At 42.7% G+C, this 21419-nt stretch overlaps 1 protein-coding gene across 1 annotated transcript in view; it reads right to left on the minus strand.

The window, feature by feature from the left end:
* LOC118776855 (matrix metalloproteinase-17-like) overlaps nt 1-20985 on the minus strand; it is a 29558-nt gene extending 8573 nt beyond the window's left edge. The window contains exons 1-3 of the mRNA XM_036527457.1: nt 20641-20985; nt 2974-3106; nt 2626-2761 (exon numbers count right to left, since the gene is read on the minus strand). Coding sequence (XP_036383350.1) covers nt 2626-2761; nt 2974-3106; nt 20641-20787 — 416 coding nt within the window. The 5' untranslated portion in view covers nt 20788-20985. The remainder of the gene's footprint in view (nt 1-2625; nt 2762-2973; nt 3107-20640) is intronic.
* Between the last annotated feature and the right edge of the window lie 434 nt (nt 20986-21419).

Here is a 21419-nt window from a genome sequence, read left to right on the forward strand (position 1 = left end):
ATCCAGAGCAACTTACATAGGTTACAATTTGTGCATGTTTCCCATTTATACAGCTGGATATTTACTGGGGAAATTCTGGGAAAAGTACCTTGCCCAAGGGTACAGCAGCAGTGCCCCAGTGGGGAATCAAACCAGCAGCCTTTCGGTAAGAGCCCTGCTCCTCACCACTGTGCTACACTAAACAGTTTGAAACAGTTTGATGACTACCGTGCAATAAGAAGTATAATAATAATGAAAGTAATAATAACAACAACAACAAAAACTAATAATAATTGCCTTGGATTGATGACTGAACATTTCCACTAAACAAACCTTTCTGATTGTGCTTATCAGTATCCTGATGTTGGAATTCAATAAATGAGCCCAATAAACACACAAAGGAAAGTCCTGGAAGAAACTGTAGTGAATGCAGGACACAAACAACCTATAATTGTCACAACTAGGGCTGTTTTCTGAAAAAACAGCAATTTATCCTTTAGATTATCATTAAAAAAGGTCAATCTGATTGTTACTTAAAATGTGCTTTTCTGTTCATGAGTCACAGTAATTCCTGGTAGAACATAATTCTCTGAAATGTATTAAATTCAAGTGGTGGATGTCTCAGGCATTTATAAATGAGCACAGAAAGCCCCATTTACTTAACAGAGTAAGCTGTACACTGTACTTCTTGCCAAAGTCTCTTCTGATTTCTGTCCTTCAGAATTTCTTTTCAGAACCCTTGACTATTACATGATAACTTTCATGGCACTTTGAGGAATTTATCTGGAAAAAAAGCCCTCCTGCAGCTCTCATTTATACATGAATCCACTTAAATACTTTCTAATATGGGGAAAAAAATAATAAATGCACATTCCTTAACCTGAGGTAAGAGAAGACAGAAACGCAGAGTGAAGTAACTAGCCTCTGACATTTAGAGCTTTACAGATTGAGCTCAGCCTCCCCTGATCCTGTCTTTAACTGGGTTGTCACTCCTTAGTGTCAGTGATGACTACCTGCTAGCTCCCTAATCAGATGGATAGAAAGTGTGCTGAATTGCGCTGAGTAGAGCGGAGTCTTTCCCTGACAGCCTCTGCCCCCCCCAACGCACCCCCCAGATGGATTAGGATTCACAGCTGGGTTACCTCTTAAAAGGAGCTTCGAGAAACTTTTCTCGCTCCGTAAACTTGAACTAATTCGGTCCTTGGCCCCCTTCTGTGCTCCTTGTATACAAGCTCACTTCTTCTCATGGCTTCTCATATCACAAGTACACTGGACGTGTACTTCAGAATTTTATGTAATTAGGTATGTGTAGGTTTACCTCGGGATATGTGATAGCATTGTATTTGGAGTGGTACAGTCCCTCTGCCTTTTATACTGCATGGAACTTACATGTACATCTAGGCATGCGACTGTCATCTCAGCACAATGCTTGGTACTTACAGACGCAATACATTATTACTCTGAGATTCTCAATGACAGGGCAGCAGGTGAGTGTTGGAAGTCTCAACATGTCAGAACAACATACACAGACACTGCGGCTTCACTTGTGATGTCATAATCACCAACATGCATGTCCCTTCCCACCTTCTGTGCTGTGATTCTATGAACCCTCGTAATTCATAAAAGTGGAATCCCATTCACAGGGTGTCATCAGGTCCATGCTAGATTTCTTGTATTTCAAACCAATTAAGTATGTGACCACTAACAAGCTTTGACAGTATTCTGATTTGCAGTAAAGCTGGAAACCACTCAACTCAACCGGGAGTGGTGTGTATGTGTGCGTTGTAAAGGCGGTGGGGGGGGGGGGTTATGAGGAGGGAGGTTATGAGTAGGTTGAAGCACAGGAAAAATTATTTTCACACAACAGTTCTACTTAGATATTTTAATTAAATTCATGGTGAGAGACCAAAGCTGAAAGCACACCTGCCTCTTGGTCATGCAGCGCAATTTCAAGATTATAGCCCACATGATTTGGTGGCATAAATAGTGGGGCACAGTATGTGTGTATACCACTTGAAGCACTGACCACATTTCACAGTAATGCGGAATGGAATATTCAGGAATACCCATGGTTTAATGTAATGGTACGTATCTGAAGCTAGCACACACATGTGGAATTCTTCCTCCTAGTCCTGGCAAACATACCCCAGAATTAAATCATTATACAGTATATGCACAAATACAACCGCTTGGGAGCATCAGCATAGTGTGCAGACCATATTTCTTTTCTTAGTTATGTTTCAGTCCTGCACCTAGAATGTGTGGGTGACTATTAATCATGCAGAAATTTTCTACACACTCAGGAGACAGATTTTCTATTGTCTACTTCTTAAAAAAATTGGAAATCACACCAAAAAATTCAAAGTGGAAAAATGTGGTAAAAGCTCCCAGTGTGATCTCCTCCTTGTTCATTACTTGTGCAGCATAATAACAGTAACACCCCCACAGAGAGGTCAGTTATAAAGAGGTTAAGACTTTACAGTATTTGTGTGGGACACTGGCTGGAGCCAAATATTTCATATGTGCCGTTTTTAAATTTCAACCCTTTTCCACCCTCACTTTTCTGCTTTTTACAGCCCTTATTAAGAAAGGTCTGTGAAAACCAAGATGTGAGCCTCAAATCTCCCATAGTGCTTTACAGCGTACCTCCAGGACAGGTGCCTTTTACTCCACTTGGTTTGGGAGGGCAGTGTACGCCTCCGCCGGACTGAATGTGACTCTGACTCTGAGATGTCTGGCAGGGAGCAGCGTGGGGTCTTCATCAGAACCAGGGTGTCTTCATCTGGAGACCCGTAAACACACACACACACACACACACACACACACACACACACACATATACACACACACACACACAGATTTGTTTAACATTACAGTGATAACAAAAGTTCAGATTGTGCGCACATGAAATGCAAAATCTAAATGCTTTGCATGCACACTCATACAGTTACATATACAAACATGTGTAAATCACACACACACGCACACACAGACCTAGCACTCCTGTCTCCTCCAGGCCTCCATACTTCTGCATGGCTTTGATGGCTTTGGTCAGAGCCTCCTTGGTCTGCAGCTGTCCTGTCACAGGGTCTGGGATTGGGAGGTACCCAAACTTACTCAGCCAGTCCTGCATGCAGAGAGAGAAAACATTAAGGTGCAGTTTACAAAATAAACATATTTTACCACTCACTTAAATCAGAGTCTAAGGGAAACAAAAATCTATTTTTTTTCCTTCTGATTTTTCATTCTGTTATTTTTTTGCTCAATCTTCAAAGTGAATCTCTACAAAATATATTGTAGATTGTAATATTTTTAACTAATCCTGGGGCCCTAATGAATATGAATCAGGACATGAGGGCTACAATTAGGTTAATATCCCTTAATATCCATTTCACCTCCATCATCCCTCTGTCATTTTAGATGCACTGTAAACATCAGTGCTCTCTGGAAATGAGGAAAAAAAACGTGTAAAACTGTGATAATGGGACAGTGAGAGGACTGTTTGAACAGACCTGTGGGACAGACAGGGAGCTGTTTGAACAGACGTGGAAGGTGACAAAGACATGTGCGGAAAGGTGCAGGGTAAAGGCAAACAACACCACCAGACCGGAGCACCTGACACACTGGGGTTTGCGGAGAATCTGTACAGCAATAATGCTGGGTCTTGGGATGAAAAAGAGAAGCCAGGAACAAGTAACAATAACAGCACGGCACACAATCCACACTGCACACACAGTCCTGTTCCTCGGACTCCTGGGTAAGTGTGGGCACTGACTGCGCTGGTGGGGGAGTTCTACCGCTGACAGCTCTTGTGCTGAATCCACAAGTGTCACCTAGAGGCCACCCAATGAGCGCATGTGCAGCCAACATGCTGAAAGAGAGGGAGCGAGTGCACCGGTCACCTAGGAGGCCAAATATCTGCAGGGTCCAACTGCACAGCCGATAAAGTCAGCGAACTTTCTCTGTGTAAGTGAGCTCACTGTAATCAAATAAACTCCACACGCACACAGACATCATTAAACAGCGAATTAAACAACCTACCCAAAAATCTGTGCTGAAGAGGAATCACAAAGTCCTCACTGTGAACTTAAGAGCAGGGCTTTAAAAGCCCCCAGAGTGGCCTGGAAGCACGAACTGACAGCCCCGGGCTATGCCGCATTGATTCTCTCAAAAAACGAACAGCTCAACATGCAGGGAAGTCAATTAAGATAAAGTGGTATGTGTCAAAAACAAAGTTCGCAGCGCAGGAGGGTAACTTTGGCCTCGTTCTCATTAAGCGGAAAGGGACATTCAGGAGGGAGAATTGGTTCTGAGGATTAAGGGCGCAGTAGAAAGCACAACACTACCGCATCTTTATTCATTCGCGCGCAGCTTTTCCCGTTTTCTGCCAACAATCCATAGCTGGGGACAGGACCCGAAAAAAACATGCCGCAGAACCTGTCAAGGCATTCGGGATTTTCGGTGACTGAACAGAACAAACGCATCGATCTGAATTCTCAGCCTTGATGTTTTTTTTGTGATTTTTGTTTTGTCAAACGTAACTAATTTAAGCCTGCGGCAGGTTTTGGACTCTAAGCTATCAATCTTTGGGATACGGCTAGCTGGCCAAGCCAAAGACTCAGGTCCATCAACCAAGGGATGGTTCTGGGAAGGTTGCATAGCCGTCTGTAGCAAACACTAACCTGCTCACTCATGCTCTTGAACTGTGCCACACATATGGGTCTCTTGTACAGCCCAGGTAGATGTCCGTGGCCATAGCTGCACAGCTACGCTCTCAGATAAACAGCGAACACAGTGGCGACTGCCCCCTCAGTGAAGGAGCCACCGGCACCTTGGGACCCCGCCTCACGCCCTGCATACAGCGCAACTGCTTATCGTTGGACAAATCCCACAGCTGCTGGTGATCTAACAAACAACTACGCTCCCATCAGCCCTCGGGGAAGCCACAGAGACACAGCCAAGGCTTGAGTCTTGCACTTGCATTAATGCCCTTTTCTTTTGCCCTCTCTCGCGGATGCCTCTGGTAGGGCAGTGCCCCTCCTGCTCCACTTTACCCCACCGCACAGTTCAACCCGAGGCCCTTTGAAGCCCCCCTCGCTGCCAACTTTCAGAGGGCCCGGGAATAATCTCCAAGAATTTTTCATTTATTATAGAACACCTTGGTTACTGCTTGAGTTCTTTATCTGGAGTTAATTTGTCTTTTTCAGTGTATTTTTATGTACACACTTTTTTTTTCCAAGTGAAGGGAGTATCAGAAGGCTAGCTGGCCCGCTGCTGACGTGCCGTTGTTGTCTCTGGCCCTGCTGAAACCGGTTGCCACCACCCTTTCCAGCACCACTGTCACAGCATGAGGAGGAGGGGTACAATAGCAGCACAGCGAGCTGATCAGATGCAGTGTGACCAAAATTAAGGGTTTTCTGCAGGGGGAATCAGTTCCTGGAACAGGGAAGCAGACCACAAATGCACAAAAACAAGCCACTAAAGGATGACTTCAGCCTTGTACGAAATGCTGAAGCACAAAGAACTCCCTTTTCACAGGCATTTTACTGGGAAAAAAAACACACACAATGCCAGAAAACCTCTGGAGACCTTGGCTACCCATGTTTCAGAAAGGATCATCAATACAGAGAAGCTGCCGATGGGCCCACCCTGTTTCCTCGAAATTATCCTTCTCAGATCTCTGAGTGTTGCTCACATAGAATTTATTAAGTCCCGCAACATTTACATCCACACACACATACACACACACACACCAACAAAGATGCACAGCAGTTGGAGTTCTGACAGAGTCTCTTGTGTTCAGTTTGACTACACACTGGTGTAAGGTAGATTTCAAACTGGAAAAGGTAGTCACTGTACTGCATGAGTTCGGCAGTTCAGATACAGCTAGGGCCATTTCAGTCATTCTCACCATCTTTGAAACACAAATCCAAATGTTTAATTTGAATGACACTGAAGTTGAAAAGACAATGTCAAAAGACATTAAAATATTGATGACAAAATAATGTATCTCATCAAAAATGGACTTACGTTAAATGGATCCTTCCAGCACATTATGTTTTTCTGGTCAACATTATTAAAATAATTTTGTATATATTCTTGGCTACACTGATCCTGCTGCCATCTGATCCTGAAATGATGCTGAAATAATTTTGAAGCTAAAAGACCAGATTATGGATATAGTTCCATCTGAAGCTTAAAATGTTATATGTATTTAGTGTTCATATTGACAATATCTTTCTTTATTTGCATTGATTTTGTTTATTACCCTCACTTGGGTGACTGTATTGCTAGGAAAAACATGTATGCAGCTATGGCAAAATAAAAAGTAGCCAGTATCATAAGAAACAACATTTTTTGAAATATTAGTGTCAGTAGAAGAATTGGCAGCTAAGGTTGCATGAACATATCTATCTGAAAATATCTATAGAGGCACCGCTGATTCAAAGCATGCATTAACTGATCAATGGGACAATTTATGAAAGAGGGTTTTCCTGTAACATTAGCTCAAGAGAAAAAAAGCAAAAAATGAACACACACTGATGAACACAGGGACTTTACATCAGGAAAATACATCGGCAGGAGCTCTGACAGAAAAGGCTTTCAGTGAAAATCACTATAGCCAGCCACAGAAAATGTGCTGGGTCACAGAAAATGTTTATCATTGTAGAAATGTTTGTGGACACGGACACGTTTCTCCCATACAAGTTGTTTTCAGCAATCGCTTACATAATCACCACTCTGGTAAACAGATATCCACTCCGGTAACATATTTTATTCCTATACTTATATGTAATGGTTTGTGGTTATGGGGGGGAAAATATGGTATGTGTGCCAGCTGTAGAACTGAATCAAGAGCTATACATAAAGCACCAAGTCTATCTCTTTTATCTACTTTCTGCTGCCTACTTTAAACTGATTTTCCCATCTAATGCCGCGTATCATCTTTACTGACATTTTCATTGCATATGCTCAGTATAAGACATAAATCTGCATTCCCCCACAGTAAACATTATCAAAGAGGGCATAATCCTAATGGTCTGAAAACATTATTATCTTGATCGAGCAGAGTGCATGTCATGGTATGACTTCCTATGGCTGGCTGTACAATTTCAGATGTAAAAGATCTAGGCACTGAGCGCTGATAAGAAAAATATAAATAAACTGCATAATTAGTAATGACCTCAACACCCCCGCCCCCCAACACACACAGCTGTTCCCACAAAATGTGAAAAGGCTCAATCATCCGAACTTTAAACACAGACTTGTTTTCAAGCAGAATGACACAAACCACTCTTCATTCTGATTCATGGCGATCTCGGAAAATGTCAAGTTCTCCCATAATTACCTCAGTTTTGGGGCAACCGGGGGGGGGGGATGCGGTGGGGTGTGGGGAAGCCTGCTGCATGACAAGGGGCTCTCACAATAGACTCAAGAGGTCAATGAGTGAAATCATGTGCTTCCTCTTCCCCGCACCACCGCGTCCTGGCAGCTGTGTGGCGTATGGGCCTCTCTCCCCATGAAAAGCTGGATTGTCTGTTCTTCCCCCCTCTCACCATCTTTAGTGAGGAACCTCACAAAGTGACAGCCGGTCCATCTCATAGGATCGGCTGTAAGCGATCCTTTCATAACCTGCCCTGGACAGGAAGTAAGCAATTCTTTTTTGTGTGTGTTTGCAGCAGTTGCAGGCGTATATCTCTACCCCCCCCCCCCCCCCCCCCCCCCCCCCCCCCTACTCCCCACCTGCCCTTTCCCCCTGCTGGATTTTCCATCAGGAGCACCCTATTCCAATACCACTGCAGCTCACTGAACTGTGCTGATCCACTTTACACTACAGCTAAGATAGAACTTCATTTCAGCGTAATTGTTCCTTTGCCCTCTGGTTCTGTGTAATGATCCAGGTACTCTGGGGGAAATATCAGCTAATTACGAGCTGACGTTGTAAAATCAGCCAACGACCGTGAACAGTGAAAGGACCTGCACTCGCGCCCGCCCCACCGCTGCAACGACCATCTTGGTTGAATTGTGGTCCTAATGACAAACGTCCCCTGCCCCCGTTCTCGTGACTCTGTGGTGAACTGGTGGTCATGGGAATGTGATATAATGACTCCTATTTCTCCTCACGTTATTTTCAGCAATTCATTTCATCCACCTTTTCCAAGGGCCCTGGGATTTTTTTCCGCTATCTAGCCTACTTTGTTTTGTTTTTTTTCTTTTTCCTCTCTTTTTTTGAATTCCCTCCAGCAATGGTGCACTGTAAAGCACCTTTTGAGAATCTGGATGTAAGAGGTGCTACATCAAATAATGATTCTGAAAGGATCTGAGAGCTGAAAGAACAGATTATAGAAATATATTTTCATCTGTATCTTAAAAAGGTTATACTTCATACATTTCTTCTTCACATTAACAGTATCTTTCTTGCATTGATATTATTTATTATCCTCATTTAGGTGATCATGTTGCTAGGAAGAACAGATGCATAGCTTTATAGCTAAAGGGGCTGCCAAAACAATAAGAAACAAAATTCCTGAAATATCAGTGTCAGTATCAGAAATGGCAGGTTTTATTGTATGAACATCAGCTATCCATATTGTCCCTAAAAATCCCTATAAATGCACCATTAATTCAAAACATGTATTAAATGTGAGACTATTTATGGAAGAGGATTTTCCTACAATATTGGCTCACGGCAAAAATAATCAAATAACATCATGAATGGTGTGAGTAGAATGCGCACTGATGAACACTGATGAAAATAGCCCAGTGAGAATCTGATTGCGAAAGGTCCTACATCAAATAAAAGCTGATTGGTTGACTGATTGACTACTGTATTTATAACTAGGCATTCACTCCATGACTCTCAATTCAAACCACAACTTTGGCTCAGCCTGGGTTGTCATCCACAGACTTTCTGAACATATAAATGACAATATGTGGCTTCAGCCCTGAAATATAAGTTAAAAAAACACCAAGTGGAAGCATTGTTGTAATCAAAGACTGCTCACAAGTGCCATGAGATGACACGTCAGTAGGAGTGTCTCACGATGACGCTGCTCAGAAATGAAAGGGAACATACATTCAATAGTACCTCATGTTCACGCTCTTGGAATTTCTGATTGGCTGCAGGGAAAACAGGCTGAGACCCACTAAGAAATACACTCAGGTTGAGTGATCTGAGCACCAGGACTAAGATCGCAGGGACATGGCAAGAGTTTACGATGGAAAGAGCGGAGGAAGAGAACAGAGTGACGAGGACATAGCTGGAGCCGGCAGGGGTGTGGTGGAGGGGGGGAGTCCCGCTTACAGTTTAAAATGAGCACTTTATTATCGATTTATGAGAGCAAGATAGCCGGTCGTTTTGCTGCTCATAAAAGACTGCTGAGGAGTAGATGATTTACCAGCGGGTCTTTTTTCCAGTGCTGAGAGGCTGTGGACACCGCAGCTGTATTTGTCTCAGTGGGTAGGTTGGGAGGGTTTGCAAAGAGCACCATGGGAGCTGACACACATTTACTGATACAGTACAGCCTTACAGGAGTTATAAACACTCTTACACTGAAAGCTGTTATATTACTTTATAATAAATGTTATCAATAACAGGACTGTGGTACAAAAAAAACACTGTGCTGAACAGAAATGAAATTGGCCTCCAGGGGAACGGGAATGACAGCAGGATTACAATTAAAAAGAGCATAAAATGTAGCAACACCACACCAATGTACAGTAACATGGTTAAGTCTCCAGAAATACAAAACACCTTGGCAGTGTCACGGGCTGAGAATACGGCCACTGGGCAGTAATAAAGTAGTAATAAGAGAATAATAAGGTAGTGTACCCGTGTGAATGTGACAGGTTTGGAACATTCACAGCTTCCCTTTCAAACCATGTCTTCACAGGTCTGGAGGACATGGTTTGAAAGGGCACATTGATCTCTTTTTCCTCTCTGTCGACCTTCTCCATTGAAAGCCAGCATCTACTGCTTCTCAATAGGGTTTCAGCCCTGAGGATCAGCCTCAAATCGTCACAAGCTCTTCTGCACACATACACATGAAGATAACTCCCCCAAACACACACATACATACACACACACACACACACAAATACGTGCACACAAAGAGGGGCAAAGGTTTCTCACGCTTTAGTGGGTGAAATAATAGCCTATTACGCACTGGATCTCATTCTGCCTCCCACAGAAAAACAAGTGCCCAAGGGCACAGACGAACCTCTGACATCACATGGAGCATGGCGGGGGGGTGGCTGCCCCAAGTGAGACCTCACAGGCAGGTGAGTGACAAGCCCCCCCTCACTGCCTGTCACACAAACAAGCAGAACCCGATCAATACTGCATAACAACATGTTTGCAGGGGAAAATTTTCAGAGGGGTGATCAATCATCTGATCCAACAACATCTGCAAGATATGGAGGTGCTTACACTAGGAGCTCAGTGTAAAAAAAAAACTGTATTTGTTATCTTTGACCATATATCACCCCCACACAAGTTGGTATGGCTTATATCTATACCGCACTCCTGACAACTCTAATGTTTCTTATGACTACGAGTATGGCGGTACTTTATGTCACTTTACAGGACATATTAAGTAATTTGAGTGAATTTCTGAAATAGTAGCACATTTGCTTTCTAAAATTATTCCAATTTTTTATAAATCTAAATTTTGTGATCTCTTTGTAATGGAAACATATCCTTATACACTGTATCAATCACAGAATGAGAATGAAAAAACGCCCCTCCCCGCGCATTATATTACATTTTTTGAGCAGAAACAACACATATCTCTGACAATTTTTACATTTATCCATAAAGCTGAACATTAGCTTAAGTAACATTTGGTTAAGCATTTTGCCCAGCGTGTACAACAAGAGCAACCTGGGGATCTAACTACCAAACTTTGGGTTACAAGCCCTGATCCCTACCACACTGCTGTACATACCGCATACATTTAAAAATTGCTTCCCATTCAAACTCTATAATAATACAGCCTTTAATCATTTATACTTCTGTTCTCTGGCCTTGAAAACACTGTGTAACTGTGGACAGCAACAGAGATCTGTACGACAGGCATGAATCTGCATGCCAGCTCATGAAAAACTGTAAAACTGAGAGTTGAGTTGAGAGATATACATGCACACAGGTCAGGATTGTTATCCTGTTGGTACTAACGAGAATGCATGCATGATGCGTTATAATCACTACTATACATCAAAGCCTGTGCATGTTTGAAACCTGATGGTAATATCTGAAATGCCGGTAAAACATGTTTGCAGATTCTTTCACATTGTTTTCACAGTGGATCAAAGTGACAGATGCATGTTTGCCCTGAATGCGAAAAAGGTCTCCAGCACCATACCATCTCTCCAGAGGAGGCACTAATAAGCGAGCTGCTGATGACACTTTGCCAGCTGTAACCTCTGGTGCTGGATGAAAACCCATAAGATGCTAGGCTCAGCCCATCTGTCTCACTGAGTGTGCTTCCTAATGCATGGGAGGGTGCTGTGCGTGCGTGTGTGTGTGTGTGTGTGTGCGCGTGCGCGTGTTTGTGTATGTTTATGTGTGAGTGTGTGTGTGTGTGTGTGTGTGTGTGTGTATGTGTGCGTGTGTGAGTACATTTTTGTGTGTGTGTGTGTGTGAATATGTGTGTGTGTGCATGCGTACGTATGTGTGTGTGTGTGTGTGTGTGTGTGTGTGTGTACGTGTGTGCGTGCACGTGTGTGTGTGAAAGATTGTGAGAGAGTGAGTGCACATAAGTGTGACACCGGATTAAAGAACAGCTTGATGAGTTGATGGCATGGCCCTATCGCTGAACTGTTGATAGAAGCAGGAGAGAGATCTTTATCTGTCTGTAAGGCACTCAGTGACAGAAGCAGAAATGTTGTCAGCTGGGTTTTATATAAGGTAAACACCAGCTTGCAATGGAGAGGAATGGCTAGGCAATAGCTTAAAGCAATGGATTTGGACTTTTTTTCAGTATTTTTCACTGATATCACATTACATCTTAACCTTTATGAGAACTCTGGTCTTTCCTGTTTTTATCTGTTTCTTGTCAATGTGCTGCAGAAAAAGACCAAAATACTTTGGTCAAGGCTGACTGAAATGCCATCAGGATGAAACAAGATTTTTTAGATGTTCACACAATCTGTAAACCGTAAAAAAATGTCTGCATTAACCAATGGAAAGTGGATTCTGATAGTAACTGCTATTTGTATCAGTAGCTTGCAACAAAACTGACATGTTACAAGTTACTATCTAGAAGTGCTCACCATTAGTTCTGTCCAACACTCTGGTTAATTACCAAGCTAGTCAGTCATTATATACACTCAGAGCTAGACTTATGATTAAAAAACATGAGCCAATAATCCAGACACAAAAAATCCGGTCACAACACATGGCAAACAGAGCAGACAGAAAAAGCCATGAAGGCAGTAGTACACCCTTTCTGTCTGGTGTTTTTATATCAGGCGTATCAGGCATCAGGAGCTAATGGGCATGGTGCTCCATCCAGCAAATGCCGTAACCTTTAAATACATAAGCCTGCATTCAATTAAAAGCTTTGAAGCAAATCAATAAATTACTTTTCAGGGGGCAGCCCTCTCAAGTGGTACTTCTTTGAATCAAACTGCACCGTGTTCATTAATCTGTCATCGGATCAATTAAAGTCAACATACATTTCCAGCTCGAGAGGAGGGTGGAGCTTACAATGGTTCCCTGGAGGGAGCACTAGAAAACCAAATGGGAAAAACAGTAAGAAACACCAGTGTGAAGTCTGAGGGCTGTGCCACACATTTTGTAATGAGTTTCAGTCACCTCCTGAAGCACAGTATTACAGAACAGCACATTAGGTTAGTTTAGCTTGCTCATGAATGCCCATATAGGGTCACAGAAGAATGAGAGAGAAGAGCACTAGAGGCATTTGAATATTCCAACAACCATAAAACACACTCTCATTTTCCAGTTAGAGCTACTGATGATGTGAAGCACTCATACTACTGAACTGAAGTCCAGAACTGAATCCACTGATATGCAGCACTGATAATGTCAACATATTAGACACAAAGCACAAAGTTGCGCATGTTATCTATGTTAAAAATTCACCCCAAATCAAATGGTTAATCACTTGGAACAATGGCTAAACACAAAAGTGAAAAATTACAGTTTTTACGAATGTATGCTTGTAATCCTAAAGCTTGATCCTCGAGAATATTTTTATATACAGTGTTGTAAACCAAATGAAATAAAACAGGGTGGGTAAACCAAAGACCAACAATCCATATATAATTTACTGTATCTATTGCCAGCAGTTCACAGATGCTTGTTCCTTTCACAGAAGAGTAGGCAAGACAGAAAACTACATGACAAAGCTAAGTACAGCTATACCACATCATTGCTTCCCTGAAACAAGACCTGCAAGACACTTGACATTGCCCCTTTGATGCCGGGTAATGGTAAAACGCAGTATTGACCTGTGTGTGGACAGACAAAATGAGGCAAATGCAACACCCTTTAAGTAAGGGTAAATACAGTCTGGTTAGAACTGCCAATACGGCGCGTGACAAATTTCTAAAGGGACTCTTCTTTATAAACAGCCCCCCTGAGGAAACTGTAAACAGCCCTCTCGTTTGAAGTGATTTAACAATTTAAAAGTCTCTTTTCTTCTTCACAATTAATTAATACATTTGGGCTTTTCCACTTCTGTTATTCATAGGGGAAAACACAAAGAGGATGTGGCAGTAATGGAGCAGTGGTGTATATGACTGCCGTCTGTATTAATCCATATGGGTTTCTGAGTGTCTTCTCCCTGCCTTTCACAAACAGCGCTTGAATGAGTCTCATCCTGCCTTTAGGCTAACCTGTCTCCCAAACCAAATTTAGCTGGTGACAATTGATGTATGATAGCTGCACTGTTTTTTTCTCAAGAACTGGTAGAAAGTTTTTAGTCACAGTCACAGATTAGACTGCAAGGTTACTGACGGATCCCTACCTTGGTGCAGTAGGAATTGGCAAGCAATGAGACAGAATTTGCTCTAGCTGGGGAATCGTGGGAGAAGGGGGTAAAGGCATGTGGCAGGATCTGGGAGCCAGTGTAAAAGACAACACTGGCTATAATGGAATGTGACTGAGTTTTTTAAACCCCTGTGAAAATTGCCCATTAATGTAGAGGCTATGTATATATAAGAATCAAAAGACAGACACATCCCCTCAAGAAACTCTGTGCTACAATATTCTACTGAATGACCAACATAATGACTTGGCTCTTCAAGTTTAATGAGCTTCAACCTGCCTCCAAGCTACGGCGCAAACACTCAGTCTCTTTTCACACGGTCCCTTAGCTCTCTGCTCCCTGAAGCTGTCTTGCGCTTGCTTCAAAGAACCCACAGCAGACAGACCGTCTGTAACAAAGGACAACAAAGTTCTGTTTATCGGCTACCGGGCACAATAAAAAATATAAAATCCATACCGTTGAAAGCAGGTCTATTAACTTCCTGGTTAGAAAACAACAGCCCACCTCTGACCACCCACACCCACCCCCTGTTCTCTCCCCGGAGGGACATTAGTGCGTGTTCACCTGAGTAGTAGAAACAAAGGCAAAACTCAGATACACACACACACACACACACACACACATAAGATGTGACAGAGAGAAGGGGGAAATGGAGCATCTCTTCTCTCCTTCCCGGAGACTGCTGTTTTTTTTTCATCCCTTATCCTCCGTGCGCTCCCGCGAGGATCCCCTCCAACGACTACCCCGCTGTTTTTCTGTCCGATTGATCTCTTTCACACATGTCTGGATGAAAGCCCTGGAGACAGAGGACAAGCTGCCAGAGTGTAAGGGATCTCTGTAATCCCGCCTGCCTTTTCCACTCCCCCCACTGTCGCCCTTCACTTCCACAGGCCGCTCCAAAGAGAGGAAGTCTGCCTCGCACCAGCACCAGAAGCTACTCCCCACAGTCACTCCCGCACCTGCGAGATCTACATTATTGCATTCCACTGCTGATATGATGATAGTCTCTTGATGCCGGGGACAAAACATTATCCCCTTCTGTTTCATGATGACATCTCTCTCAGTTGATTTTAAACGTTGCCCTGGGAAATATCACCTCTGAGTCAAGAAAAAAAAAAGAATTATGCTACGCAGGCTCCTTGGAATATTGAAAACTGTCATCACCACCAAGGGGATTGTTTCACAGAAGTGGCTGAGGAGGCATCACTGTTTTAGGATTCTAAAGGAATAAAAGGAATTTCACAGATCTCTCAGCACCAACATTCCACACTCGCTTTCAAAGACACAATAATACAAAGTAAGTCACCATCATGGACAGAAAACCGAATCTCTCAGCCTCTTAGGGACATCCAAACTTCGTGAGAAATGATTTCCAGATAATTACCAGGTTATTCTAGTTAGAGCTCATGTGCTAATGTATGCAAATGTTCTTCAAAATGAGAACACAGAAAGGAAAAAGCCCAATTTTTTTCCCAGAATTGTTACATGTGCTCCGTCATTCACATTGCTGTACATGTGCAAGTGCACTCTGCTCTTATATATATATATATATATATATACATATATATATATATATTTTTTTTTTTTAAATAATCACTCACTAAAAGAATGCTAATTAATTCAAGCAGGACCTGTAATTCTATTGATGGAAGGTACACACAAGGTAACCTCTAAGGTTACAGAACAATATACTTACATCAAAACTTACACTTATATACCCTTCCGTGCCAATTTCACAATGGGAATTGTGAAGTGGTATGATTAAGTACTGCCTCCATTGTGTGCCAGGTTTTAGAAGCACATTTCTATGCACCCTAGAAGAGAGAGTATCCATGACCCCCCACAGACTAAAAATACACACTCAGGCCCTCAACCTGAAAGGCAGCAGAACCCTGGTGATGAGATGGAGGCTGAGAGAACACAGCGCCATCATGGATGGGGGGGCCGTTTACAAGAGTGTCACCAGGGCTGCCACCTGAACCAAGTGAATCCTTGGAGATCTCCTCCCATACAACACGCTCAATTCCTACTGGCTAGAGGTTAACCGGCATGCCTCAGGCTTGTAGACCAGGCCCACTGATGCCAAGGGAACTCTTAATGACATCACCCGGAAATCAGGGCCAGGAACACTGAGATGAATCAGCAAGATGAGACTGAAAAAGAAAAAAAAAACATGCCTAAATCTAAGCAGGAATGAAATTCCTGCAGTGCCAGCAGTTTGGTACTGTGCAGCTCTGTAGCCACTCTCTTGCTGCAAATTGGTACTCCTTCAGAGTAGTATTGATCCATCACTTAACGCAAGAAGAGAAAGAATATTAATGCATGTGAAAATGCATATCTCGATAGAGGTGGGTTGCGCAGACACGACACAGTCAAGGCAAAACAAAGTTTCCATGCGTACATGGGTTGCACTCTTAATAGCCTCATCAGGACCACAAGCTCTAGCCAACATCATCCCCATGGACTAAAACACCAAACGCTTACCCCCAACAACACACTATTGTACCAGCAATGTTCCTTGACTTCATGGTGAAGGAACTTCAGTAAGGCTGATCAAAGCATCCTCCCTGGCAAGCCACAGTAATATGGCAATTTGCCTTGGGCAAAGCTTGAAGGGATGTAGGGGGAGGGGTGTCTTAACAGGAGGGACAAAAGACCACAGACATCCCCAACTGGGCTCCAAATTACTGCGTATTTATAACATTCTCTGACCTGCCAAAGACTGAAAATCATAACTACACAATATTTAAGTTTATTTTTGAGTAATTGCTTGCAACTGACTGGAGGAAAAAAAATAAGAAAAAAAAAAAGAAAAATGTCGGCACTGAGCTCAGCTAATAAAGAGCTCAGGCTGCAACCGTTAATGCAAACCACTACAGAAAAATTGTATTTTAAATTGGCAGAGGGTGAATACACAGAGAGAACACAGCTGGGCTGTGAGCCTTTACCACAAATAGATTACCATCTTATAAACATTTGTTTAAATTGCATGCCCTTTCTCTCATCTCTGTTTTTCTCTTTATGCATTGGCATAGATTCTGTGAGCGAATTATAAATGAACATGCATCTGAAATGAACGGCAAGATAAAGTAGCTTTTACATCAAGGGTGGAGGCAGACTCTGCACATAAAAAAGGCCATCTCTCATTTTCTCACACACCTGGTCCTTTGGTGTGGCTTAACCCCTCCCCTCTTATTCTCGTTAATAAAAGAGAAATGCAAATGGGAAACAGAGCAAACATATTAGAAGGGACAGGGCTGTCCCTGCTAGAATCAATAATGCACTTTTACATGATCTGCAAGCTGCCTGTTTCAAAGGAGAAGTGGAAGATGAGAGAGAGGAGGAGGAAAAATAAGAATAACAGGAAAGCAGCTTCTCGTCAGTGTGGGAGACTGACCAATGTGATGTCTTTGATGCTCTTCTAGGTTTTCTTGGTCACTGAGTTTTGGAAAGGGGACGAGGACTAAATGAAGAACAAAGTGACTCCACTTCATAGCGGCCACATCTCCTCCCCCTTCCAACTTTACTTCATGGTGGTAAGGTATTTTTAGTGATGACAAGCTACCAGCCCAGTGACAGACATGTAGAGATTCCAAATGCTTGCTTTGGTTTTATGCTTGTTTCTGTGGAGATTCCAAATGCTCATATTTATTTTGGTAAACGGGCAGAGACTTGGTTTCTCTTGACTAGTGAAAAGTGCCCTTTCAAAGGTTTATGTGTAGATGCCAACCCTTGCAATGCCACAGAACAGATGCTTATCCATCCACATTGAGTTGCCAGAATGGAGAACTTGATGATAACTGAGAATAGGAACTGTCTGAGGGGGAGCTCTGTCTCTGTCAGATCAGGGCTCGGTACCTATCAGGAGTCTGTCTTTAGTCTAATTTATTCTCCCCTGCACACCTCTACTCGTAATTCACTTTTCTCTCCTGCAGAGCCATCTCCTTGGCACAGACGGCGTGCCTGAAATAATCACTGCGTCCTAATTCAGAACCCTCGCAATGCTCAATGGACAGTGGGTCACAGCCATCTAGACTCTTCCAGCTCAATGTGGGTCAGGGACGAAAAAAAAAGAGAAAGAAAGTTAAAGAAACAAAGTCCTGCCTCAAAAACCAGGGATGTGAGAACAGGGATGTTTCCTGGCAACCCTCACAGACTTCTTCAGAAATATGGTGAACTTTGGTCACCACTGAGAAAAACCTAACCTCTGTTTTATCTAGGTTCACCATCATCTTTCAGCATCCTCTATCAGAGTGAGAGCTCTGTCTCTTTTACCACAGAAGCAGTTCTCATTTCATGTTTGCCTCTTGCCTAAATGGTCCTTCCTTTTTATTTGGTATGTTTATCCACCAGCTTTTGCCACCTCCTCTCTCACACATTCACAAACCCCAATTTTCTTTTTGACCTACTCTCAATCAATAAATAATTCTTTCACAAGCTTGCCAACACTTTACTGTATACCATCTTGACAACTGTGAGACTTTATAAAGCATCATAAAAATCCAATTCTTATGACACATCATTGCTGCATTCCAATTCCTGTCCATTTTTTCATGCATTACAATGAGCCTGAATTTTCAATGACAGAGGACTGGGTATAATTTGTTAGCTATTGAAGTTTTCACTCATATGAAGATTTCAAACCATATGGTGCCTTCATCATGTTCACAGAAAATCTGAGTTTTCAGTTGTAGAGGATGGCAAGGGTCGCTCTGTATTGCTTTCTTCATAACCGTCCCCAAGAAAAATAAGCTTCATTCATCAAAAGACATTTCTGTATGACTCAGTAAGTATAATACACAAAAACATATTAAAAATTAGCGCTTAGTTATTTTGAGGCTGACAGACAGTATGCAGCTGGATGTCAGACATTACTGTAAGTATTCTAAGTCCAAATGACAGACAAGATGCATTAAAGCACACTGTATGCCTAAATGATACTATTATTGTCATATATTTTGTTCATTTGAATTTTTCTGGCTCCAAAGAAAAAAGCTCACTTTTTTTCTTTTTTCCTTCCTGGCTGTTTATGATTCTCCCTCTGGGCCCAGGATGTACCACTGAGAGCTGCATCCCTAACAGATATCTCCACAAAAACAGAAAAGAATCACAGCCACGCATGTCCAGGTGTCTCTTGAGCTAGCCTGTGGGGACGGATCACCAAAAGTGACGGCAGGAGCCCACTGGCTGCTTCACAAGCCCAGGACCCTGCATTTCACGGCATCCCTGCTGAGTGTCCAATCCCAGCGGGGAACCGGGGATCATCACAGGATACCGGTAACATCCCAAGCGGGCACCCGAGAATGCAATTTCACAGCCAACGTGCTTCCATCCTCCATGCCACCTGAGCCTCGGAGAATCAGCTGTAACGGAGAACAATCGTCTGGACCTGCCTCAGCAAGTGAGCGCATCATCAGAGCGATGAGCAACGCGCGGTGGAGCGACTAAACCGGAGACGCGGCAAGAAAGACAGCTAAAGACACCAACAAAAAAGACCGTCAGAAAGACAGCGGCATGCATCACTTCTATTACCGCTAATACGTGCTGCCTCCCGTGCCATTCTAGAACAAGAAACTAGTTACACTGGGTCACATAACGTTTTCTTCTCCTTCTTCACAGAGAGGTTGAGGTTGCATCCTCCTAAAAGTAGAGACACGGTGAATACTCGGGTGTGTGTTTTTTTGTATTTGGCATCCCTTTTCTGGATATGCAAACAAGCAGTAGAGGGGATTTCAAAATCTACGTCGGCACTCTTAAAAATTTTGACACGAAAATAGACCACTTGCACGGAGTAAGTAAAAAAAAAGTTTTTGAATCCCACTTTTCTCTAACACAGAGACTGCATCGACGCGTGCGGTCCTGTAGCGTTAAGGATGTAACTGTACTCGGAATCTTTTCGGATGTGAATTTTGAATGTCTCTCACAATCACTGCTCAAACGCTGGTTAGGCGGATGCATCGCCACCGCTCAACAGAATAGTACACCAAGCTTAAAAAAAAACACACCTCTGCAGGCATGAATGCAAGGGTGAATTTCTAAAATGCCATGGTCTGCAATGCCGGCCACAAAATATACCAGAATGTTCACCCCCTGTCAATCAACTGCATGGTGTGCAATATAGTGTGCTGGCTGCATGAGACCGCTTACTGTGTTTCTTGATAGCTCACTCCACTTTCGCGTACATTTTTTCATCAAACATTTAAAATATTTCAAAAATGCTAAATTTACATCACACTCATATTTACAAAGCGATGCAAATGTATCCCATGCACTACATTTGATGTAGTTGTCAGAACAAACTAAATCCTTCACCGACTTGATAATCAAGAGAAAGATGAGAATGGTTTTACATACACTGTTTTCCGTATTAAGGAGGTGTGTGCCTTGGTAAAATACCATATGTAGCCTATAGAATAATGACAAAATACTGAATTGTGTAATTTGAGCAAAAGAATTAAGTTTGAAATAAAAAAAAAAAAATAAATAAATAAATAAAAAAGAAGCAGATCATGCTTAACTGATAGTGAGGTGAGAACATTAAATCTCCACATTCAAAGAGAATATTTTTATATTAATTTAATAAACATGGACATAACATGTAGCAATAGAAGATGCACTTGCAAAGGGGCATTAGCTTTGCATCACTTACCACCCCCATGTTGATCTGTTCGGCTGTGAGCACGGGCGCAGCAAACGTCTCGGAGAAAAACCAAAGGATTGGAACCAATAAAACGTCTGTATACATAATCCAACACCGCCGCGCAGACCTCCACTTCCGAAAATTAAGTGCAATCATTTCCACAACTATTCTTGCAGCATGTGTTCACGTACTCCCGCCACATCCAAGGACTTATTATACAGACCCCAATCCTTCGCAAAGGATGCATGTGCGATCACATTTCTATCAACTGCCGAGTAAAACTACCTTATCGCACGCAAACACTCAGAACTTCGACGCATGTATTAATGACGCCGATTGTAGCCTACGAACGTGAAAACGGTTTCCCCTGCAAAAATCTATTTCCAGTTGAAACCATTAAACCTCACTGGCGTTAAATGGCGATATATATAAATGCACATCCTTTAAAAATCTTTGTCAAATCAGTTGAGGAGTCCAGCTCTCCAGCTACGAGCAAATGATGCTGCAGGCGGCGTGAACTGAACTGAGTACAGCTAAATGAGAAGCCCCTGTCTTCAACCAGTAGTCTTCTTCTGTTCAGTGGGAGCAGGCAGTTCACTCTCGCACCGTAGCTTCAGAAAAAAAAAAACGGAGGGTGTCTGATTGACGGAGAGGAAACTTGTCCGTGCCGGAGTAGTACGAGGAAGAGAACGTCGGTTGGTCCTAACACAGGGAGTCTGACATCGGTCATGTGTTCTGCGCTTAATATCGCACGTTACAAGGAGGCTTGCCCACAAGCATTAAATGAC

Source organism: Megalops cyprinoides, chromosome 4 (assembly GCF_013368585.1).
Source record: "Megalops cyprinoides isolate fMegCyp1 chromosome 4, fMegCyp1.pri, whole genome shotgun sequence".
Classification (NCBI taxonomy): domain Eukaryota; kingdom Metazoa; phylum Chordata; class Actinopteri; order Elopiformes; family Megalopidae; genus Megalops; species Megalops cyprinoides.